General features: G+C 45.4%; 8 protein-coding genes across 8 annotated transcripts; 3 read left to right on the top strand and 5 right to left on the bottom strand.

Moving 5' to 3' along the window:
* Window positions 1–122: 122 nt before the first annotated feature.
* BGW36DRAFT_371108 (uncharacterized protein) lies at window positions 123–1,406 on the bottom strand. The gene has a single exon (XM_046215325.1). It carries the CDS (start codon window positions 965–967, stop codon window positions 146–148), a length of 822 nt encoding a protein of 273 aa, XP_046074938.1. The 5' UTR covers window positions 968–1,406; the 3' UTR covers window positions 123–145.
* A 424-nt stretch (window positions 1,407–1,830) lies between these two features.
* On the bottom strand, window positions 1,831–3,253 carry BGW36DRAFT_371106 (Alpha/Beta hydrolase protein). Its single transcript, XM_046215324.1, has one exon. The coding sequence runs from the start codon at window positions 2,879–2,881 to the stop codon at window positions 1,901–1,903; it is 981 nt and encodes a 326-aa protein (XP_046074937.1). The 5' UTR covers window positions 2,882–3,253; the 3' UTR covers window positions 1,831–1,900.
* Window positions 3,254–4,307: 1,054 nt separating this feature from the next.
* Window positions 4,308–6,347, top strand: BGW36DRAFT_355717 (uncharacterized protein; the record flags this gene model as incomplete). The annotated part of the gene is made up of 2 exons (XM_046213675.1): window positions 4,308–4,735; window positions 4,799–6,347. 2 exons carry the CDS (start codon window positions 4,308–4,310, stop codon window positions 6,345–6,347), a joined length of 1,977 nt encoding a protein of 658 aa, XP_046074936.1.
* Window positions 6,348–6,616: 269 nt separating this feature from the next.
* Window positions 6,617–9,123, bottom strand: BGW36DRAFT_289829 (glycoside hydrolase superfamily; the record flags this gene model as incomplete). Its single annotated transcript, XM_046210703.1, has 2 exons — window positions 6,617–8,530; window positions 8,584–9,123. 2 exons carry the CDS (start codon window positions 9,121–9,123, stop codon window positions 6,617–6,619), a joined length of 2,454 nt encoding a protein of 817 aa, XP_046074935.1.
* Window positions 9,124–9,830: 707 nt separating this feature from the next.
* Window positions 9,831–12,032, top strand: BGW36DRAFT_445115 (major facilitator superfamily domain-containing protein; the record flags this gene model as incomplete). The annotated part of the gene is made up of 9 exons (XM_046221662.1): window positions 9,831–10,025; window positions 10,099–10,275; window positions 10,339–10,472; window positions 10,524–10,583; window positions 10,637–11,032; window positions 11,160–11,264; window positions 11,344–11,479; window positions 11,558–11,790; window positions 11,900–12,032. 9 exons carry the CDS (start codon window positions 9,831–9,833, stop codon window positions 12,030–12,032), a joined length of 1,569 nt encoding a protein of 522 aa, XP_046074934.1.
* Window positions 12,033–12,953: 921 nt separating this feature from the next.
* Window positions 12,954–15,204, bottom strand: BGW36DRAFT_289766 (acyl-CoA dehydrogenase/oxidase; the record flags this gene model as incomplete). Its single annotated transcript, XM_046210699.1, has 4 exons — window positions 12,954–13,628; window positions 13,687–14,353; window positions 14,409–14,782; window positions 14,839–15,204. The coding sequence occupies 4 exons, from the start codon at window positions 15,202–15,204 to the stop codon at window positions 12,954–12,956; spliced, it is 2,082 nt and encodes a 693-aa protein (XP_046074933.1).
* A 1,209-nt stretch (window positions 15,205–16,413) lies between these two features.
* Window positions 16,414–19,022, bottom strand: BGW36DRAFT_414549 (nucleoside phosphorylase domain-containing protein; the record flags this gene model as incomplete). Its single annotated transcript, XM_046219296.1, has 5 exons — window positions 18,572–19,022; window positions 18,395–18,519; window positions 17,858–18,340; window positions 17,657–17,800; window positions 16,414–17,594 (listed from the first exon to the last, which is right to left on the bottom strand). Exons 1-5 carry the CDS (start codon window positions 18,829–18,831, stop codon window positions 16,414–16,416), a joined length of 2,193 nt encoding a protein of 730 aa, XP_046074932.1. The 5' UTR covers window positions 18,832–19,022.
* A 1,070-nt stretch (window positions 19,023–20,092) lies between these two features.
* BGW36DRAFT_314023 (major facilitator superfamily domain-containing protein) lies at window positions 20,093–22,862 on the top strand (the record flags this gene model as incomplete). Its single annotated transcript, XM_046212529.1, has 5 exons — window positions 20,093–20,648; window positions 20,732–21,171; window positions 21,232–21,566; window positions 21,867–22,396; window positions 22,459–22,862. Coding segments are annotated over exons 1-5 (1,803 nt in total), but the record flags the coding sequence as incomplete, so codon positions are not given.
* Window positions 22,863–24,658: the final 1,796 nt, after the last annotated feature.

Here is a 24,658-nt window from a genome sequence, read left to right as displayed (position 1 = left end):
ATATGTACTGATCGACAAGCTTCCCCGGTGCAAAGGTAATTATCTAATCAGTAGATCATTTGGAGGGCAATCCACTAGAATAAATCTAAAAAATGATAGATTAATAACTCAATATAGCTTTCATTCACTCAATATTAATTTATAGTCAGGTTATATGTCCAGGAATCCCACTGTCCAAAGACTCATGTTGACTGTGGTCTGCAAAGGATACCAACTTTCCTAAAACGGCAAACTCAAGCTTTAGCTTGATACTATAGACAAGTGTCTTAAATGAGACCTGCATATAATAGATATTCAGGAACTCCATCACCATGAGAGCTATGTCCAATAGCATTACCACCAGATTCAGTGCCAGAAGCTCATACATTATCTTTCTCCGACGCCTGCCTTGCCTCGGGTTGAGGCGAAGTAGCTTGATCGTCTCATAAATATATAGGCTTGAGATTAGAAATTCCTGGACACAAAATCCGGTTAATTGCAACTTTTCCATAATTTCATATGCCCGGTTCCATGAGTATGATCGCAAGAATGCAGATCCATATGTCGTGACCGTTGTGGGAATGATAAGGACAATAGAGTTGGTTATGACTGTGTAAAGAATAGCACGTAGACCACGCTCGTTGTAGAATACGAGGTGAAGTCGCGAGTAGAGAACTAGCGACTGGAATGGAACCATTGCATAAAACCCGATTGTCGTGATGACCAAAGCGACTGCTAGTGGGCCGACTGTGAAGAAATGTAGCAAAGAGCCGACGCTAAGAGGAATGACACCGACCAAAGTCGATATGAGTATCGACCAAAAGTATAGGCCGTGATATTTATTGAATGTTAAAAGAATAAGAATGATCAATTCAGTGGCGTTATATAAAGCCAAAGATAGAAAAACTCCGACAGTTATCTTCACAGCAAGGCTGCTGGAGGAGACACCATTGACAAGCCCAAGCGGGATGTTATTTGAGCTGGCCATCTTGACAAGGGCGTTGACTGATCAACCGTCAAATATGACTCCATTGGATATATGAGCAACAATTTGGTATCTGCCTACTGCAGTGAAATTGTGTCAATTGTCAATTTAGGAGTACAGTGCCGAATCCGTTTATAGGCACATTTTCCGTCCGAAGCGGCGCCGCTGAATATCTTCGTGAGATGCCGCAGAGCTATGAAAATTTGTGGCCACTTATTGCCGCGACTAGTGACATTTCATCACTGTAAATGAAGAGTTTGCCGCCACTCAAAGGCAGAAATTCCAAGTGCAGGTTCACGGCCAATGCGACTCGTGCGAGTGACCAGCCACCAACGCGGATATAAAACCTGAAACTCGAGGACAGTCATGGGTACCGTTAGGCCTCCTCTTACAAAGTACAGAGTCAGAAACTGAAGCAGATCTTCTTCAAGCTTTGAGAATTATCTCAACGCCACCGTCAGCCAGTCGCCCACCTCGGCTTTTAATCGCTGGGCAGTTAGCATGTACTTTGGGCGCTGCTATGATTGGCTGTGTAAACAATTTATGTGCTGTGGCGCAAGTGCTAAAGCGAATGGGAAATAGTATTTAAGAGAAAACCGGGGCGGGTTAACCACCTCAAATTCTAAGTTTGTCTGAGGTTATTCTGATTGGTGAGAAGTGATCAATGATGCGGTCTTTATTACATATTCGTCCTAGCAGCGACCCGCAGCATTCTCCAGATTTATTACCAGTCATGACAAAGTCAAGTACGATAGAAAACGATCTATTATATTTCTTACCAAGGCTATTTATATACAGGCAACAGGAATAGCGCATTGAATATGTATATCTAGCTTTTAATACGTGCTAGTTATGATAGTGTACGTATTTATATTAATTGATATATGAATTAATTTAAAATGCTTTCTTTCAGAATGCCAGTTCAGAAAAGTTAAACTATTTCTGAGCTCTGCATGAACGAGCATAGGCACAAATGACTCCTGCGATTGTTTCACTGCCGCGTAATAGAGACGTCGCATCTTCACTCGGAAATAAACTTAAATATTTATTCGCAGAACGCGAGTCTCGATAGTTTAGCCAGCCGTGAGGCATCGCAGGCTCAATATGAAAATCAACTAAAACGCCATCTTTTCTGGCAGCCTCCACGAAGTCAGATACATCTGAAATTAACAAATCATTACCACCAATAGTAACCCACGTCGATGGCAAAATGTCAGCCCAATGCATGCCTTTGGGGCGAGGAGACGATGCAAAATTAAGAAAGTCGGCGAATACCAATCGCCCATCTTTTCCAAGAAGCCAGTCAACGCCACGGTCTAGATCTTCTTTGTCGAGGCAGTCACTGTACTTATTCGTGTGGAAGCTAGAACCCGAATTGCTCAAGTTGACCCAAGGGTAAAGTAGCCCGACTTTGCCGGGTCTAGATATCTCTTGTAGATGTAAGCCATATGCAAGCGACAAAGCCAAGTGTCCCCCAGCTGACTCTCCTAAGACGAAGATACTGTTAGGATTAATTCTCTCCTCTTTAATCAGGTATCTGTAGGCGGAAATCGCCTCCTCCACCTGCGCTGGAAATTGTGCTTCTGGGGTGAGAGAGTATTCCAATGCAAAAATGCTTATGGTTAGGTTCTGTTCTTCTACCATTTCTGCGATCCGCAACAATCGAGCCACTCCAGCGAGTGCTGTTCCAGTTATATAGCCACCTCCGTGCAGCCAGAGTAAGACAACATTTGATTTACATGGCGGCTTCTGGGGACCTTTGATTGATCCTCTACATACCCAATATCCCTCAAAATGTGGTTGCCTTGATACCTTTTCACATAGCACCGGGCTTCGTTCTGAAAACCGATGCGAGGCTCGTATAGCAGCGAGATGGTCTTGCTGTCCAAGTTTTCGTCTTATAGACAACGGCATCATTCGTAGCCTATAATAAAACAAGACATAAGCCAACGTCCTAAATATCAAAGGCCAACATAGATTCTTTTCTCCTTCAAAAGGATCTTTAAATACCTGCGGACGAGTGCCAGCAAAACGTCCTGTGAGATGCTGTAATCACTTGATCTCAGCAAACGCGTAGCCAGGCAAGAAACCACGATGCTCGGGACGACAAAGGGCACAGCGAGATAGAATACTAGCCTATCCCGTAAAGACACCTCCTTGTAGCTGGTCACCGCCATGACTTCCTTTGGGTTGTTTGTTGGTCAGTCTCAGAAAATGGATGATTTGTAAATGTCCCTTAACATTTTCGCATTCAATCCAGCCCTTGAGCGCACATAACGCATATAATTTATGCAGAACACGTGCTATGCCATATACGTCGTACTCATGCGACACATGCGCCTCTAGCGTGGCATTTGCAACTAGGCTCATATCAGAAGCGCCTTCCCACCATTCATCGCAAGATTTCTCCACATCTGTAGCGCTGCAGCAGCACACTGACGTACGTGTTTTGCGTTATGTTTCTTTTCCGATGTTTGATTTTGCTTTTTCATCACCGGCCGCCGGTGAACCCTCATTTAGGTACCTAACCTAGAAAAAATATCACCCTCCCCCCGAGGGTTATCAAAATATTATTAATAATCCCGGAACTATCAATAGTGATATTCAGTATCCATACCACTAGGGTAGTTGGATGTTCGGTACGTTTTGTTAAACCATATCTGACCTGACCTATCACGACAGCTGGTTCCCATCGCTAAATTTTGCATTATGAACACAGTTGCCATTCGCTAGGTGGCAACAAATCTGCTGTACTCCTGGCACTCTAATCTTCTTTCAAGCGTTTGATTGGAACGGTTTGGAAGTTACCCAAAAAATCAAAAAGAAAAAAAAAGGAATGGGCGCGTGATCAAAAACACGAGAGAGTCATCCAATAATCAGATATGAAATCCTTTTTCCTAATCCCTGGAACGTAGGCCTCCAATTGGGCCCTCCCATACTCCGGATGGGAACTATTCGTGACTATCTTGCCAGCACAGCCCCTGCGGGGTAGCCGAGACTGAGCGCGATCCAAGTTTGACCCTGCGTCAATGTCATTGTATCAGATCGATTACATAGCCACACCAATCGATGCTTTAATTGAAACTGCAGTGGTTGACCCTGAAAGGATGCTATCTGTTACTGATCCGATCTGCCAAGACGACTCAAATTGACACGAGATATCCTCCTTGGTGCGAATAAGAGTCTCACCACATGAGAATGGAAAAGCATCAGCCTTCTTCTGGTCCTTTGCTGGGAGCTGCAGCCGTAGCTTGCGTGTCCTGCCGGAAGTTAAAGGTTCGCTTTGCTAGCCGTTTATAACTGAGGATTACTCGTGGCTAATGCCTAAATACAAATTCCACAGATGAGATGCGTCGGGGCTGCTAATCCTCCATGCGCCCGATGCCTTAAGCGTGATCGTGAGTGCGTAGTTCGCCTTCCAAATCGCCATCAACGCCATATCCAACGCTCTACTATTCCGGTTGATCGTCTCAATCATACGGCTGTTAGTTCGAGGCGTTCTCCAGCAGCCAGTCCTTCTTCAACATCGCCAATTCCACCACCTACTGTTAATATTAACTCCTATCATCCGCCCGACTGGCCATCGCCTAAGCAAGGCAGTCTGCCGAGTACTCATCCAATTCTACCTTCCATATTTTCCACCTCACCAATCACCATTGCCACGGTAAGAACTTCAGAGAGTGATAACCCTCATACAAATGCGTCTATTTCATCCACCCAATTAGAACCAGATCAGATCTCAGATTCACTCATCATAGATCTGGTGGAATTGTGAGCCGGCAAACGAATCATATGTGCAAGACTGGTGCTAACTAACATAACCCTTCATTTTAGTTTTATCCAGAGATTACTATTCTACGTCCCGGTTCTGGCCTTGGAACCGTTAGATGACATTGATTCTTTGATAACCAGGCGACGGCCCCTTGCTCATGCGATGGCGTTCGTAGCCTCAACCTTTACTCTAGGTTATACTGCAGCGCGCCAATATTTGCTTCCATGTATATTGAAAATCCTGGAGGAGGCAAATAGTGATATGAATTGCAACGAGGAAGATAATTGGACTTTACTGCAAGCGCTTGCAGTACTCTATGCATATCCACGGGTGACCGCGGTATCTAGACATGTCGAAAAACAAATTAACCCGTGGGCTGTAAAATCTGCAATTGAAACAAGGGCCATGCAAGTTTCACTTCATGAATCCGTGGAGAACCTCAACAATCTCATCAAATGCCATGAACCGGAAATAATGTCATCACATGCATATCGTCGCACGTTCTACTGGCTTTGGTTATTTGTCAAATCTCGTCACCACTCTATACTCACCAGAACACCGCCTACGATACGCAATGACTCGACCGTTGCCTCAGCAATAGATTTACTTCTCTCTTTAGATTACCGACCGAGTGTATGGAGAATTGCAGCAGAAACAGCTCTTCATCGTGTATGGGATCGGGCTGCTAGTGTCCATAAAGGCTTGGCTGAATGGTGGTGTGTCCCTCCTAATACCAAAGATATTGGCTCCTTACTCGAACTTCTCGAAAATGCCGAGACGTTGCTGCAAGACTGGGAAGAAACTTGGTTACAGCCTAGTCAATTCAGTACCCCCAGCGCTATTGATCCCAACAATCTTGATGTATCAATTTTAGGAAATTCGCTTACCACCTTCATGGGTATCCTAACTCGCTTCATCATTCTTTCGTTTGCAGCACACGTCGTTTCGCATCAATTAGCTGCCAAGAGAGGCTCATCTACTATTTCTTCGACTACAGCGCAGACACCCGAGCTACGTAATTTTCTAAATTGCGTGTTAAAATCGTCAGAAGCAGCTAGTAAATGCTGTGATAGCATTATTGACTTAAAACCCGCCGCCAGGGAATTTTTAAGGTACACTCCGGATTATGGGTTTACCATGATCTCTCTCTGTTGTCTTCACCTGGTATATGCATACAACATGTTTCCAGACAATCTGACATTAAAAAACTATCTCTTAAAAGTCGAACAGGTAGCTCACCTATTGATGGAACTGAATGCGGGCAGCAATACATGTCCGAAAACTTATGGTGAATATGTCTTGTTTGACCTTCGCCAGAAAGTTCAAAAAGTCAATGCTACTTTCGCTGAAAGTAATTTCACGGACGATGAAGTCACGAATGGTCTTCGACTGGATTACACTTCGAATTACCAAGACCTATCATTAAATGCTTGTGCAGATCGCAATCAGTTAGAACCTCTTCTGTTTCATTTTGGTCTGGCGACTGAACATGTTCCGGTGATTAATGACTTAAATTATGAATGTAACTCATTTCTGCAAAATTCTGGATTCCCTGACCTGTTGGACATGTATCCCGACTTTCCTCTAGAGTCATCGCAACACCGGCTATAACTTTGATTGCAACTTATAGGAAACGTTAACAATTTCACTTTTCCAACCAGTATTTCCCAACCAATACACTCTCAATTTCTTCTGGTCTTCCCGGTGTTTTAGCCCTCTAACTCCCAGTTTGAATGTTTGCCCTGGGACAATGTCGACCCCATTATCGTCCCATTCAACGGCATTCTTTTCATTTTCAAAGTCCAAATAGACACATTTCATAGGAACCAATGAAGAAAGCTCCACAATAGACCTCACTTCCTCCCCTACAAGCTTTAGGGTCATCCCCCCCCTTCATTAACCAAAGGGACTTCCTTTAGCGGTTCATGGAAGTTGACACAACGAGCTATAATATGTGTTTCGGCGAATGATTCATCAATCGGCAATTGATCTGCTTCAGAAAAGAGATGAATCACAAACACCACTTCGTTCCAATTGTATTGCGGCCCGCCATCCATCTCTGTGCTAAACTCTATTTTACCCAGCTCAGTGCTCCTATTAGGTGGCAATTCCATACTTGTGGATACTTTGTGGTTCCAAAGCTTTCGCCCTGTCTTGACATGCCAAGCTTGTACCTCATAGTTAATGTGCAACTGATGCAAAGTCATGTTAGATGCCCATGCTTCTAACTCTAGTGATGAGTCATTATTGAATTTACGAGCCAAAGCGACCGTTATAAGCCGATTTTCTCGTTTCACTGCCCAATAAGCTATCTTGGGGCGGAGATCAGAATCCGCAATTGCCCATGACGACACTGGCCAACAGTCGTTGAGTTGCCAAAGTAGAGCTCCCCCACAATATTCTCGGCCTGGACCCTGCCATTGCCGTCTCCATCCTCGTAGAGCAGTTGAAATACCTTCTGACTGTATCAATTGTGAACAGTAAATGTATCCCCGGAGTGACTGGTCGTCAAATGAGATGTTATCCTCGCCATATTTAAGAATATTTTCTGGGCCGCCCTTGCCTTTGTTATGCCACACCATATGCTCATCTGTTGTATAATTCCGGCAATCATCCAAAGCGGGAATCTGGTCTGCAGGGTAATACTTCTTAACTGCATTATAATGCGGTATAGATTGGAGACCAAATTCGCTGACAAATCGCCCAACGAGCTGGGGATAATTCTGATAGGGAAATTTGTCCAGGTGCCAGACGTGCCACTGATGGATATCACCGTCAGTCGTGTCGTTACAAAATGAGCCTCCGAATGGAGAGCTTGGCCAGTATGGCACGTCAGGAACTAGTTCCTTACACACCTCCGGCAAAAGAATCTCATAGAATAATCTCGCCGGAAACTCGGATTCTTTGATCTTCTCCGGGTCAGTTTCAGTTGGATCGTAAGTCACTTTATTCATCAGTATCTTGGCTATATGTGCGATCGCATAATCCTCATTGTTCCCACACCAGAGGGCAATGGACGGATGATGTCTCATCCTGATGATATTTTGCCGTGCCTCCGCAACAACAGTCTCCTCAAAAGTGGGATATGCTGGATATATTCCACATGCAAACATAAAGTCGTGCCAGACTAAGATTCCCAATTCGTCGCATGCGTCGAAGAATGCATCTTGTTCATATATCCCCCCACCCCAGACGCGAATCATGATTTGGTTGGTGTCTTTGGCCAGCTGTATCCACCTACGGTATCTCTCATCGGTCATCCGGGGTATGAATGAATCTGAAGGAATCCAACAGGATCCAGATGCGAATATCGGTATGTCATTGACCCGGAAGAAGAAACTAGACCCTTGTTGATTCCGCAAAGGACGTCGGACAAGATCCAACTTGCGGATACCTATCTTCTTCTCAAGAACATCCAGGACTGTTTCTCTTGAATCAACAACAACAGGGTCATTCTTATTGAACAGGGTAACCCTGACAACGTATAGATTTTGTTCGCCTAGGGTCCAGGGCCACCAGAGTTTTGGGTCTTGTATTTGTACGACAGTTGATGCTTTCGCTTCATCATTCATGGATATAGTTCTAGATTGAACATTACCAGCTTCTTGATAAATTTCAATTCTTGCACAATCTGCCTTTCCATCTACCTTGAAGGTGATGTTAATGGTGGCCTGCATGTGGTCTGGCCCGAGATTTGTCTGCACAGCCAGGTCTACTATTCGGGATTGATACGCTTCGAGATAGATTGGTTTCCATGGGCCACAGTCTGTCAATTTAGGCCCCCAATCCCAGCCCTAGTCTTGCTTTAGTGAAGAAATGATGAATGCAAATTTTGACTAATACTAACGTAATGATATTGCGCCTTTCTCGTTGCCAAGCGGCTGTTACCAAAATGAAAGCTAAACCAGCTATTCTCCGGATGATTTTCCATTTCTTTCGTCGCCCTCTCCTCGGCATTATGAAAAGTAATCTGAAGTACATGTGTCTCATCTTGGACTATCTGAAAGGAGGGTTGAAAATGATCTGTGATGTCGACTCGATGGCTCAAAAACATGTTGTTCGTTTCCAGAATTACCTTTCCGTCCAACGTGACTGTTGTATAGGTATCTAGACCCTCAAAAACTAGATCCATTCTCTGGTCTGGCTTATGTATATATAAATTTGAAGGGAATTTGAAGCGATTTTCGTAAATCCAGCTCTTTTGGCCAACCCATTGTACAAGGTTTTCATTTTGGGCTAGAAAAGGATCTGGTATTGCGCCATTAGCAAGGAGATCAAGGTGGATGGAAGTAGGCAGAGGTTGAGATGGCCGCCAATTTTCGGGGTCCGCATCATCACACGCCCTATACCTCCAACCTTGATTAAACGAAACCTTTTGCTTTGGCATAGCTAATATATAAATATTTTCTGAATGTTCCCGCTTGTCTGAGAGGATATCGTATCCACTGTAAGAAATATTAGAATATTCAGTCGGCTATGGGGACGCGGGAAGCCTTTCTTATATCTTTAATATCCCAATTTACCCCTGTTCCTTCTAATTCTACTTGCTTACGACCAACCTCGGGGCAAGTGAAGTAGATGGTGTTTCATTGCTCCATATTGTCGAAAAGCCCCCACATTGTTTTTTCCGTGGCTGGGAGGTAGTCCGGGGATGCTAAGACCTGTGGCATGTCAACTGGTGTGACATTGGGTGAAAATAACCGGCGGCCGGTCGCTTAAGAGCCACAAACCGGAGGCCGGTATCATTCCCCAGCTGTAGACTTGGGCCTAGGACTATTGAATGCTATTCCTAAAAGGAAAGGCATTAAATATTTGTAATTATAATCTCATATCCTCTCTGTATTATATTTAGTTCTGATTCTGAATCATTCTGTTATCACAATCGATTGATAAATCCTATGTGGCTGATATTTCCAATCCAGAAATTTCTTGATATCAAACATCATATGAACTTCAATTTTTATCCGCACCTATTTCTCAGACGAACAGGAACAAAAGATACTACAAAACCCAAAGAGAAACCAAGCGAACGATAATAGAAAATAGTTACTGCTGCTGGTGCTTTAAGCAAACCATCCAACGCATTTTCTAATTATGACAGAAATTGATTACTCAGAAACCCCAGATATAGAGCCATGTGAAAAGCCTTCACAGACAAAGGTAACCGCAGCACACCGTTCCGGCTTAGATGACGCCCTTCAAATGGCCCTCGATGGTCAAGATGAGTCTTGGACAAAGGAGGAAGAACGCCGGGTGTTGTGGAAGATCGATCTAACTATTGTTCCACTTGTATGTCTTTTACCTCTGACGTCGATAGACTCACCATACGCGTCATTATTGAACACAAATTAATAAATTTCAGTTATTTCTCGGAACAGTTATTGGATACGCGGATAGCCAGGCTTATGGGTTTGCCGCTCTTTTCGGTTTGGTACAGGATCTCGAACTATTCACTCTAAGTGTTGTAAACGGTCAGTTGGCTCTGGACACCACAAAGTATCAGCTCTCTGCGGGAATAACATCACTTGGTGGAGCAGCGGTACGTCTACCAATTTCTAACTTTATATTTTAAGACGAATGAGTCATTGACTACAGGCCATAGGGACAATATTTGCTCCTCTTCCTGGCCCAGCTGCTTCCCGCAGGTATTGTGTATGGAGTCATGCTGGTGTACGCTGGCTTACTAGCTCTTTTGACGGTCATTTGTCACAACTTTTCTCAGATTATGGCACTGAGGTATGTAATAGATTATCTCCGGATCCTAGAAAATGCTCATACACCGGGCAGGTTCTTTTATGGGTTCACTCAAATTCAACAACCTCTCGCGATCATTATTACGGTTATGTGGTAAATTTCCAAGGCGACTAAAAGCAAAAATAACTCTACTTACATCGCACTAGGTGGAAAACTCGCGAACAGCCGTTACGATTGGGTATTGTGATTGCGGGTAATGCCCTCGGCTCACTTATCGGAAATGGTGTAGACTTTGGTGCCATAAATTTGAGTGGTCAATTTTCCAATAGTCGATGGAAATGGATTTACATTATTCTGGGATCCTGTGGACTTTGTGCCGGTATCATAATAATACTCTTCTTGCCTGCAACACCGATGAAGGCATGGTTTCTGACCCCCCGAGAACGACGAATCGCCGTACGACGTCTTATGAGTAATAATACCGGAATTCATACACGGAAGTTCAAATTTCGACAGGCAATTTCTGCTTTCTTAGATCCTCAACTATATGCTCTATGTGTCTTTACTTTTACATTTGCGTTTTCCAACGTGGCAGTCTCAAGGTAAGTGTTTCTCATACATATATACCTTCAGCGACGTATCTCTCGGTCTTGAGAAACACGAATCATTTCATATCCATGCACTGACCATTTCATATCCATGCACTGACTATAAAATTTTTATTTACAGTTTTGGTGGATTCCTTGTAACTTCCTTTGGATATTCTGAAACTCGTGCTTTGGTACTCGCACTGCCTGCATCTGCTGTTGCCGTGGTGTGTATTATAGCCGCTGGGTACGTGTTATACATGTAATTCGGAATAAAATTTCGAATAGTTCGCTGGGCTAATAATTCGCATTATTCAAACTAACAGAATGATTGGGAATCGTTTCCCCAACCATCGAATCATCGTTGCTATCGTATTTATCTTACCGTCTATGGTGGGAAATATCATGCTTTGGAAGACACGTCTAGACAGCAAGGCTGCACTTCTTGGGGGCCTTTATATTGTCAGTTAGCCATCTCTTCTACTCCCTTTGCTGGCTTTATGTTTTTTTTTTTTTGGAAATCGGGCTAAACTTGAACAGTCCACCACGTTCTATGGCTCTCTTGTTCAGCATTATTCTCTCCTCGCAGCGAACGTAGCCGGACATTCTAAGAAGACAGCTGTTATGGCCACTATCACTATCATGGCCGCCCTTGGCGGGTTTAGCGGCCCATGGGCATACAAGGGCGACCAAAGTGCCGAGGGTTATCCTGATGGTCAGATTGCGACTTTGAGCTTATTTTGTGCATCAATTCTCGCATATATAATACTATGGTATGCTCTCTTCTCCTATTCAAGTTTTTTCTTTCATTTTCATTCGGATTTATGCTAGGACTTTGAACAATGGTGCGATCTATATCACTTACTTTCATTCTATATATAGGGTTTACTATTCCCATTGTAACAAGAAAAGGACGGCTCTTTTAAGAGAACAACCAGGAGTTTTCGAAGACCCCATGATAGCATTTATGGATCTCACAGATCGGGAAAATCTTGCATTTCGATATACTTTATGACTGTTTACGAAGGCCTGCCTTGACTGTCTAATCTATCACAGTTTCTACATATGCATACGGACAAATATAAACGTAACTTGTTCCTGTTCATGACTACATATGAAGTCTCTTAATAAAGGAAGCACCAGACATTATTTTTGAATGGTCACCAGGCGAGATGCGCAAATAGGCCATTGATTCTCTTACCCCGCTTCAAACCAAGCTTGTTAGGTTCGATTAGACTACATCAGTGGCGTACTGGTTGAATTCGGAGGTTGGAAAAGAAAGAGGAACTTGTGGTGACCACGAAGCTATTGGTCAACTAGTTTAACTATCCATACAACGTAAGCAAAAACACAGAGACTGGCTAGATGACGCTTTCAACCTCAAATTCCTATCCGAAGTCAGAGCTTGTTTCATAACCATTGCCGAGATTACAAGTACTTTTATAGTACAAAGGCTCTAACTAGCTAGGTCGTCCTAATAGCCATCGTATACAGCGTTTGCAGGTACCTGCGTGCATGATGATTGATACCAATCGCACTTGCAAGAGAAGTTATCGATAATACTTGAGCAAGTTGATTAAACAGTTAAAGCTTACATGTATATTATCTCTTGAAAACCCCGCCTTTGGAGGTAAGAAACTGCAATTCAATGTTGATTGTGATGTAGATAATACATGTGTAAAAGCATGTCTCACTCACAAGCTACTGCATAAACAGCTGCAGAATGATGGACGGTCAAGTCAAGCGTTTGAAAAATTGGCATTATGGACTCACAAATTTCTATCGTCTATGTCTATCTAATAATATCCCTTCACTAGATAATAACAAAATTCAAAAATATATATACCGGAAAAAAAAAGAAAGATCGAATACGAAAGCAACCAGGGACCTCTATAGATCGACAAGATATGCAAGGTGGCATTTTGAAGTATGAAGCCTACAGCTTGCTAAGTGGCTTCTTGAGCACCGCTTCGTTCCACGGGTATGGATCGAAAATAAGATCATTGACTGGATTCTCCTGGCTAGCGCGACGGAAAAGATCTTCATATACCGCGCCGTCAGACCGACCGAGGCTACTATCGAGCACCCAGTCAGGGATCTGCCAGGCATCGACAAGGCGCACGGCGTGTGGTCGAATATCGTCGAGTAAGGATAGCACAGCCTTAGTGCGTGTCAGAGTGATCTGTCGCACAGTCACAGCACCAGAGGAGTAAAAGTCGGCGGCCTCACGCTCGAGGGTGTGCAAGGCGTATAGGCGGAAGAGCTTGCGTAGCACCTCAGCGGTTGCTGCATCGACGGACGAAGTCAACTCGCGAGAAGAAACTGAGTCGTAGAAATTTTTGACGACGAGGTACTGGGAATGCGATGTTGACAGCCGCCAAAAGTCTACAAGCAGACTATTCCAAGACCGTTTCTCCACATCACGGTGCTTAAGGGCTTCGAAAGTGAGATGAGCTGTACGCCAGGCGAACGCAGCTACAATTTCGCTATCAACTTCGAGAATGTCAAAGGAAGCGCCCTTATCCTTACGAGCCAGATAGCTCTGCAGAATCTGGCTTGTGTCGTTACCAGTGCCTTTGCCAGCTAGAACGGCCCGTGCGGCTTTGAGGAGCTAAAGCACGCGAGTTAGTCAACGGGCTAGATGGGATTTTGGAGGTATAATTACTTACATATCGAGCGACTTGTTGCGTTAGCATATAATTGTCGCCCTCCCAAGTCAGTGTCGGCAGGTAATCCGAGTACCATGGCCCGATGCCACTATAGCTACTATAACCATGGCCACCACATGCACGACGACAGATTTCCAAACCCTCACCAGCTGTGGTACTGGCGAGTGCCTTGAGACCGCACGAAGTCGCGTGCAAGTCCGCAAGCAGGTCGGCTCCGGCGCGCAGCTCCTCAGGACCGGGACTACGAGTGTCCTGGCCTGACTGTGTAGCTCCTTTCATACGAGTCTGGCTTTCTTGATAGAGCTTCATCATGCCGCGTCCAGTAAAGTGTAGGGCATACATGGACGCTAACAGCGGTAATAGGCGAACTTGAACCATTTTATAATTCAAAACCTGTGTCTCGCCCGCATTGCGGTCAGCGTCTCGGTCTTGAAACTGTCTGCGAACGGCGCAGTAACGAGTAGCGATGGTAACACCACGAGCTAGCACACTACCAGCATCCAACACGATATTCGACCTGACCCAAGTCATAGTTCCGTAGACAAGAGTTGGCAGCGCCGGGCGTACGTATTTGTTAGTATCAGGGTCCACTCGAGAAAAGCGAGCCAGCATGCTGATGTGCGGGATTTTGAGCTTGTTAAACAGCAGGAAGCCATTGTCCATGGTACTGTAAGGAATATTTATTAGTCAACTGACCGAACATGCGCAAAAGCCAGACATACTTGTAACCAAACTTGGGCCCAATGTCACCCACGTAGACATTTTCTAAAGGCAGGTGGGTTTGCAGATCACGGATTTGCACGACAAATGGGTGAGGCCCGTAATTTTTGCCACCGATAAAGAGCTGTGCCATCACGACCGCGTGGTTGGCAGTACGTCCCAGGGAGCCGATCCACCATTTGGAGGCTGTAAGTGTGGGGGAATGCAGTGTGAATGTCTTATCCTCGGGATTCCATGTTGCGGTTGTTTCGAGGCCGCGCACATTCGAACCGTGGCCCAGCTCTGTCTGAGCATAACATCCGATAATCTCGTACTTCTCTGCGCGCTCAAGGAAGAGCTTTCGTTGTTCGGGGTTGCTTTGTTCTCGAAGCGTTACCTAGATCACGCATTTGATTGGCATAAAGGAACATGGAGAGGAAGAGCCAATCATACCAGGAACATGCTCGCATGCAGGGCGTACGGAGTTGGTTCTCCGATTAAATTAGCGGCTGCGTGGTACTCTTCGAGAGTCCACTTGCGCTCGACTGAGAGTTGTTGCAGCCGTTTGCCCTTGGCCAGGGCACGCTGGATCCGCTCAACACGACCAAGACTCTGGCTTTGAGATTTGTCAAAAACCTTCTCCGATTGCAGAACAGCCACGAGATCCTTCTGGCGATCCAGCGTTTCTTTGGTGTGTAGCAGTTCTGCCAGCTCAGTGACGGCGACGTTGGATTGGGCGCGCTCTTTTGCAAGCAACTCGGAGCCGTGAGGGCCGGCAGGTTTCAGGGCCTGGACCCAGGCAGGAGGTGGGGAGGGCATCGTAGGAGGAATCACGCGACAGTAGGATACGAAAAACGAGGCCAGGGAAAGAACTGCAGGGGTGTGGGAAGAGAGAACAGCGCTGGACAGCAGTCGAGGATGATGATAATAAAAGGGACAAGGCGATGACTGGCCGATGCGACCTTGCCTGATCAGGCAAGTGCCGAGGTCGACTGGGAATTGGTACCCGCAACCGGCCGAGACGACAGCCCAGTCGGAAGCTCGGGAAAACCGGTACTTGCAGTATAACTAGGGGATATGTACCTAGTACTATCCGTAGACTAGGAACCACAGCACGATCAAGCTTGTCATCCGCATGTGAAGAATGTTTTCGTCGCTTGTCCCCGGAGCGAAAGTCCTAATTACCCGCTCCGAGCCTATCTACTATAAGCTCCAATGTATATAGGGGCAGTCAGCTGTACTTCGACGGCGAGGGAGGACTGCGAGCATGTGTCAACTGGTCGCTCGCTATAGTACATCGACATCAATAGATCTGGATGGGAATAGACAGACACGTGCTAGTCAGCTGATCGATAAGGATAGGCTATAATATTGCCGAAACGGTAAGCCGAGTGGTCAACTTATTTGGGACATGCCGAGCATACGTGCGTAGGACAAACACTGCACTATTTAGCAGTGGCATTTAGCATTGAATAGTACATACCTTGATAACAAAATAATAACAGCCAACAGTTCAAATGTTGATATTGCTACGCCTTCAAATGTTGGCACGTGACAGTCAATATTTTCTGAGTATTTGACGGCATGACGTCATCACTCGTTCATCTTCGTAATTGGCTTAGGCACCAAGATCTGAGAATCAGGACATACATGCATATAATCAATTAATGCATTGATAAATTGATTAGCCTTCTTGGATGTATGAATAACGCGATCGTTCACGGTCATAATATACGACTTGGTGTTGAATTAGTTGACACCACTTACATATGTATTGATTACAATCTTGTATATTTTTAACTGCATATAGAGCACCTGAGATTGGCGGCACACACATGGAACATTTTACTCAGCATTGAGTGCCTCAAAGCTCAGCTACTTAGCATCAGAATTAATTAGAGCCATATCGATTGATAAGCAACTCGTGCATAAAATTTGAAATGGATGTTTGAAATTCATTGATGTCATTACATGTAGACGTAGCCCCTACCGGTTGACAACAATATCAGTAAATTTCTCGTAACTAAATCAAGCAATGCTTCCCATAGAGTTACTGTATATGTTGCGGTCATCGTGGAAAACCCGTGATTCGGACTCATACACATGTGAGATGTTCTCTAGTAATTCTTTCGCGTACACAACTGCAACAGCGGCAGCGTAGCCCTGCCATTGCTTATTTTTGTGCGTATCCGAATAGTCACAAATGCCGCGGATCACGACGCAGGGAAATGTGTTGAGGTGCATCAGCCCCGCCGCCTCCATCTCAAAACAAAGTACACCATACTTTTGTCGCAGTGCATCCCGCGTTCTGGCATCTTTCATCACTTGATTCCCTGAGGCAATGGTGCCGTAATGAATTCGCGTCCGACCTTCACGAGGGAGTCTATCGACGAGCTGATTACGATCACATTTCGCACAAGTCGCCTCACCTGCCACATGACTGTAATCAGACTTGAAAAGTCGGTCTTGCTCGGGGCCTGGGTATCGGAAATCGGACTTTTGTTGAAACACTTCGAAATGACTCGGCATAGGGTCGTTTTCACTATTATGCAATGCTTCCAATAGTGAAATCGCAGTCAATAGCCTCGCTGGTGGAGGAGGTAACGAGCCTGTCTTTTCAAACCCCTCTCCAGTCGTTTTTCCGAAATCATACTGTACTACCCCGCCATCGTGAAGACCAGGTTTGCTAATGACAACATCACCTAGACGAATATCGTGACTGTCACCCGGTACGCCTCCGCCAATACCGACCATTAAACGAATGTTGATGTTTGGAAATGTGAATCCCATTTGTGTGGCCACTGAAGTCGCGCTATTGTTCCCTAGAGATCCAGCAGGCAAACAGGCGATTACGACATTGTGGCTTGCCATTCGCCCTAGAACATATGTATTATTATCCTGGGGCTGCTGTGGAAGTCTTCCATGATGTTCGTCTAGCATTGCAATAGCAGCTTTCAGCTCGATTGGCAAGGCCGCAATCCACCCCACTGTATAGTCTTGATGCGTTGTTCGTCGCGGTCCTATCTGTGAAGTCAGGCCGGAGATAGATGGTGGCGAGGAGCTAAAGATAGGTGGTGGATGAAGATCATCCTCATGCAAGGTATGAGGAAAGCCGCCTTGAACAAGCGGTGGTGTGTTGGTTGGTTGTAGGAATGGAGATGGTGGATCGCTTTGGAGATACGCCATTGCCATGGAGAAAGTATCTACGTCTGAATGGCAAGTTAGCCGTTGCTAAAAAGAAAAAAGCAAAAAAGAAAGGGAAACGTCTTACCTTTCGCATAAGTGAATTTAATCAGCAAAAAGTCCATTGAGGCGGCGAGGGATTTGATCTTTTCTGTTTGTCTAATAGTCGCATTGGTTGCATCTGTCCTAAATGACGCTACTGAGCCTGCGCCACTTAATCTTCTGTTACGGGCTTTTCTATGAGCATTAGCAATCATTTTTACTGCGAACAAATGACAGGCCAGCATACCAAATGATATAGAATCCAATGACAGACCCCTTGGGGGCGACGATGATGTTTCTGATAGAAAACCCACTCGCACGATTCGGCTATCTTTCGGCTGCTTTGTAGAATTAATTTCAAGGATTGTGAGAGGGAACTCCACATATTTGTGATCATGAGTGGCTGCATTTCTGAGAAATGAAAGACTGCATGACGGTGATTGTCGATCTCTCCAAAGTTTCAAATGCTGAAAGGACACTTCCTCACCATTAGCCGAGACGATTTTACTCACACAGAATGTGTATAACAGATCCTTCTCTCTGACTACTTCCTGGAACTGTCGGATGGCATCAGGGTCATTGAATATGTAGTAAATATACGCGTCACCACTGGCTATCTTTTCAAACCTGCTCTTAACGGTGACGTGAAGGGTGTCGGAAAAGTAAACTTCGGACGGGTTGCCAATATGGGGGTGATCGGTAGTAAGATGCCGTTTGAACTTGGTGGGTACTAGTTCGACGAAGACATTAGAAATAATTCACAAGGAACAACCGAGGGTCTCACGGTCATGATGGATGAAGATATCACCATCAGCACTTGTGCAGTAAATCGTCCGCTTTTTGTCGACTACCTTGGCTTCTATCTTCCCAAGATCATAGCGGAAAGGGCGGGACGCCAACGTAAAGGATCTAGTCTCTAGTCAGTCATCTGACATTCCATAGACCGAAGAATATAATATACATCGTGCCGCCATGAATCACTTGATTACGTTTGACCGGCTTGACGGTACCGTCAAGCTCTTCGTGCGACGTATTGGTTCTGGAAGGAACTTCTTGAGTATGCTGGCGAAAGGTATCCCTTCTTGACGTGGACAACAAGAAGCGTTGTTGCTGCTGAGCCCGCTCCAGTAGGGCATCGTCTGGCAGCGCATTTAAATCTAAGGGCTGATAGGGTGCTGTACTGAATGCTATTCCTGGTAGAGACGGATGATGGTTGAGCATCAGCTGGCGAACCTGGCCCTGTACTTCCTTCTCAAGCCCCTCGAAGTCGATTGTTGAATTCGCTCGATGCTTTGGCTCGAGAGCAGGCTTTCGTTTGCGGCGATACACCAATCGTTGGATTTTCTTCCATAGCTCGAGCTCAGGGTTGTCAATGAATTGGTCAGCTTTGGGAAAGGCGGGTTGGGTTAATTCGTCGATCGTGTCAGAATCGCCGCTGAAAAAGGTTTCTCTAAAGACGCAAAACCACAAAACGGTCGCTTTAGCTTGGGTGTCAAAAAAGAATGAGAGGTTGGTAGAACAAATTGGGCGGAAAGATGCACGCACGCAAGAAGAACAATGTTTGAGGTACTCAGGAGGGCGATTTGCATCATTATTTGAGCTTCTAGTTTGCTCACACTGTCGGCGGTGCACGTCCACGGCTTGCCTTGTTTAGGCGGTTTGTACGACTGTACAAATAGCTCGCAATTGCGGAGAGTGCGATCAAAGCCATCGTAGCCTTCGAAGGGCTTGTTCGTCTGCAGTAGCGACAGCCTTAACTGTTCGAAGGTCTTGGCAAGTGTTTTAACCAAGCTGGCGAGGTCGTCGGAAGCGCTGGCAAGCACGGCGGACAAATCAGCCAGTTTTTGGCTGGCATGATGTAGATCGACGACAGCGAGAGCTGGACAATTTGCTTCCCATTAGCCACGACCTGGATAGGGCTAGTGGGTTGAGACTTGACAAGACATACTCGGATGGTCCTGGGCTTCATGCATAGTATTCTCAGTTAGGGAGGATAAAAAGACCCAGGGGTATCACATGCACCCGATTGGGTTACAGCCAACAGTGCTAGGGGAGCATCTCCAGCCCGAACAGTCGAGTCGCCGTCGTAAGAGCAGCAGCAAGAGGAGCAGTAGTAGGGGCGGAGGTGGAGAGGAGTGTTCACGAAGATGCAAAGAATCACGGAGGATCAAAGCGGCAACGGCTGGCACGATAAGAGCAGCCGATTCTACGAGTCGTGCGAGGCTAATCGCCTGCCTGAAATCTGACTCCGTATTCTGTCTGTATGTGTCATCATGTACTCCGTATACCAGCAGAGTGTGTAAGTAGTGTTACTGCTAGGACGAGGAGTAGGGCACGGTAATACTATTCCCATCTGAAGCTAGCTTCACGTGGTCTGCGCTCTGCCACGGAGGGCTAACCTCTTGTGCTATAGGGCCACACGTTTACAGCCTGAGCATCGCCCACGTTGCAGCGTGCCTGGCGTACACTGGTGCAGTCTGTACAACTAGTGCATAGTGTATGCGGCTTTACTATTAACATTACTACTATTATTCTTGACTGTCACGGAGCAGTTCCTCTTCCCTAGATCACTACTGCCGACTGGGAAGTACGGACAACGATTCCTATTGGCATGATGGTATCACACATGCTCAACCTCAACGCTGCCGGACTATGCAGCATGCTATACTTAGCACACCAAGCATGGGAGGCCGGAGTCTCGCCTCACACAGGGCCCAAAGGCTAAAGCGCACTCTGACTCGCCGAATCAGAAGAACTGCTCGCGTCGCGAACCCCTTTTCTGCCCGCCGGATTTTCAGCCTCAATCGCTGAGTTAACAGCTTGTCCATCGTCTTGATCTCCCTCATGCATCATCTTCCTTGCTAGCCAAGGGGAGCCATGGTCCGACCCTCTCTTGCTCGAATGCATCTACTACTGGACCTCCGCGTGAGAATGCGTTGATCATGGCAAAGGCACGCTCAAATGCGTTAGTGACGCTCGTGAATGCCTTCCAGAAGTACCTTTGGATCGACCCGACTGTCGTAATCCGACCCGAAGCGGTATGTCTTGCTCCCAGACTCCTTTTATCTGCGCAATATCCGGTTCAATCCTTCTAGCCCGATTAACGACGTGAGCTTCACAGACGAACTTGAAAAACCAGAAAGCTGTAACCGCCCTGATCGATAGCCATGGCTTTGACTGGCGCGTCTGGCTTGTCGCCTCTTCCGGCTTCTTCACCGATTCGTATAATTTATTTGCTGTCAACGTCATTTTGCCGTCTTTGAGCTATATCTACTGGCCCGATGAAACTAGCGATGTGCCGGATCTGAAAATAAACGCCCTGACCCTCTCTGGCTCTGTTGTGGGCATGGTCGTATTTGGCATCTTGGCTGACACCTACGGACGACGCAAGCTGTATGGAATCGAACTTATGGTTGTTATTTTCGGGACCTTGGGCACTGTACAGGCATCCAGTGGATCAAATAATTCCATGTCCGTTCTTGGCTGGCTTATGTTTTGGCGGTTTTTCATGGGCATAGGTATCGGTGCAGAGTATCCCCTGAGTGCCGTTATTACTGCAGAGTAAATTCCTTTCTATTTCCCTCTCATTGTCAGCCTACGTAGAGACTGATTTTGTTCAAGGTTCGCGCCAAAACATGCGAGAGCACGTATGATGGCAGCCGTCTTCCTCATGCAAGCTTTAGGGCAACTGGCTGCCGCCCTGGTTGGTCTAGTTGTACTTTTGTCACTGGGCGCAAAAAATAACCTGCAAAATCTTGCGTCAACCGATCCCGAGAGCAAAAGATGTGTCGACAGCATTTGGCGGATAGTGATAGGTACTGGGGTTGGTCCTGCCTTGATTGCGATCCTATTCCGTGTGACTATCCCGGAGTCGCCTCGATACACATTAGATGTAGATCGGGATGGGCAGCGAGCGTTAGAAGACACAAAGGGCTACTATAGAGGCCATCATAGTGGTTCGGATGGCTACGGAGCCTATATGCCTGGAATAGAGCTACAGGATTATCCCAGAATGACCAACCACCTTACTGTTGAACATCATAGCCTCACGGCAATTGGACTTGGTATTGAGGATGAACCTGGTGTTCTAGGACGGCCTGTTCGTGACTTCGAAGTAGGCGATATTGTAAATGAAGTAGAGGATGAGGATGAGGAGGACGAAGAAGAAGAAGAAGAAGAGGAAGGTGATGATGACGAACAAGACGAGTCCGAAGATGAGGAGGAGGAGGAGGATGAGGAAGAAGAAGAAGAAGAAGATGACGACGATGATGATGAGAGGATAGTTGAAGATCGCCCAAAGTTTTTCAGCTTCACTGATTTGCATGAGTATTTCATCACTCAAGGGAACTGGCATTTTTTAGCCGGGACCACTGCCTGTTGGTTTTTTCTCGACGTTGCGTATTATGGCCTCGGCATCAGCAATCCCCGACGTATCGCCCAAATATGGCTTTCCACAGCACCGACTAAAACTTCACTACTCCTTACTTGGCAAAATACTGACCCAACGGAAACTATCTATGACGTGCTGAAATCAGACGGAACTCAATACATTATCACAGTCTCAATTGGATCCGTTATAGGTAGCGTTGTCCTCATCAAACTTATTGATTATGTTCCCCGTAAGGCCTTAATGATGTGGACTTTCATTTCCTTGGCCATCTTATTTGCCGTGATCGGAGGGAGTCTTTTCTCTGTTGAGTACAGCAATATGCATGCTGTGACTATCACACTCTACGTTCTTAGTCAACTGGCATTCAATCTTGGCCCTAATGCACTGACATTTCTCGTGAGTAGACAGCCATTGTTTGCTAGTACAGTCCTGCTGACCCAGAACTCAAATATTCCAAGATCTCTGCAGAGATCTTTCAAACACGCTATCGAGCCACCTGCCATGGTATATCCAGCGCCGGAGGCAAAATTGGGTCGATCTTTGTCCAAGTTCTCATTTCATCCTACAGCACTTCGGAGCCGAAATCTATGTCATCTTTCCTCTTTGGATTCTGTGGTTGCATGATATTAGGAAGCTTTTGTTGCTGGATCTGGCTACCTGATGTGCAGGAACCGCGGGAAAGAGGGAAAGCATCTGCATTGCGGCAGTCGTTAGAAAGTACAAATTCAGGACGCCACATCAATGGAGGCCACGTCAACGATACACAACTTAATATGCAAGGCGAGCATCTGACTCTTGCCAACATGACAGATGATCCCATGGAGAGGAGATCAATGATGAGTTCGTACAAAATTCCGAATAGGTCGTTGGAAGAAACATCCGAAGGGTGGTTGAAAACAATTGAGCGACAGAAATTGGGTTTCAGGCAGAAGATACAGTATTTGCAGAAACAAATTGTCAAAAATGTATCATAGGAGCATTGAAAAATAACTTGTGAAAGACAGAATAACCTTCACTTTCCTCTTTTAGAAAATGTTCACTATGCCCAAGGATTGTACACTGTCGTAGATGATGTTTGAGAGTTGGTGAATAGAAAGTGAATAATGACTGTTTTGCATAGAGGAGTATTGCCTCTTGGCGCTGGAGTCTCGGCCCACACCAGGAGGCCCTGTAATCCAATCAACCTAAAAATAGGTTGATGCCTGCAAATCAAAATCTCGTTCCTGACTTGATACAACGTTGGATATTCGTCGTTTCATATGCAACTGTCGGGCCCTTGGCGCGGAAGACTAGAGGTATGGGCTCAAAGTAGTGGTCTCAAACCAAGTGTAATTGATGCCCCTTGATTTCATATTCTCCTGCATGTACAAAACATGATGTTATCCATCAACACACGGCATAGCAGATGTTGAGGTATGGAACGCAGTCGCAAGGTTTTGACAAGCTTGATTTGGCAAGGCCACCCAGCTACTTTCTAGTAGGCATCAAGGAAGTCAGCCTGCTTAGAACTGCCCACTACGTCGAGGGTTTCGACTACTAATGACATCAACGGGATGCTTAACTTGTCTCCATCCCTGGCGTGATGATCGACACCACGCAGGTCAAAGAGTCGACAATAGTACACGTTCTTGTATATGAAGTCTTCCAGTCCAATCCTGTTCATGTATTCTGTATAAATCAAATAAAGGAGCCTTGTCTTTTTCTACGGCCATCAGAGAAACACTTGAGGCCTGCAGATCGTTCGATTATTTTGATGAGCGACTAGTGTTCTTCAGGTGCCAACCCCGTACTAGCAAGAAATCGGACAGGTGAACAAGGGTAAGTATCTATTCAAGTGATGAGCATGCTTCTCTATAAATGAATTCGAGCATCGAATATCAAGATGATCGCTTTGTACGGAGATCACCATGGTGGATTGAAGGAATACGAATCCAGATATAATCATCGACTTGCTTACATACCGAGTACAAGTGGAAATGAATGATAAGAAATTAGTAAAATACTATCTGAATCTTGTCATGAAGTGCACTGTGCCTTGAATGCTCTCATTTCCGAATACTTCCACCAAGCATCGTACGCGACGATCACAGTAGGACAAGAAATGTGATATGTTGGAATGTGGGTCACGAGAGTTCGGTCTAGATGCTCCAGACAAGCGCTCTTATTTACCTCCTTATAAGCTTATGGTGCTTGTATCATTTTTCAAGGAAAGAGATAAAATAAAAGGGACTGGCTAGATAAAAGAAATTCACATAGGAACGTCAAATATTGGAGGGGAATGCCGGCCAAAACAGTTGAAAACTTTGAGAAGGCTGCAGGTGAAATGATTGATTCATAATATGCTCTTTGGTCTGATTATAGTATGAACACTTGAAATAAACAAAAAAATTGTTAAAGTGCAGTCGTGGCTTGAACCTTTGAAGAAAGCCTTGGTGAGACTGCTTTCGACATGAGCTATAAAATAGTGAGTTTTGGAAGTTGCTTACCGACATAGCAACTTTGATAGTTGAAGTAAGACTCCCATTAATATGAGTGAATTTAATATTACGACCGAGTGAGAATAATTTCTTAATTCAGTTTTTAGGTGTCGGGTATAATATCAGTGAACACGAATATTACTACCGGACACTATAGGCTAGCACAAGACGATAAACCATA

The sequence above is a fragment of the Talaromyces proteolyticus genome (assembly GCF_021365285.1).
Source record: "Talaromyces proteolyticus strain PMI_201 chromosome Unknown BGW36scaffold_3, whole genome shotgun sequence".
Classification (NCBI taxonomy): Eukaryota; Fungi; Ascomycota; class Eurotiomycetes; order Eurotiales; family Trichocomaceae; genus Talaromyces; species Talaromyces proteolyticus.
This window is presented reverse-complemented; position numbering and strand designations above follow the sequence as displayed.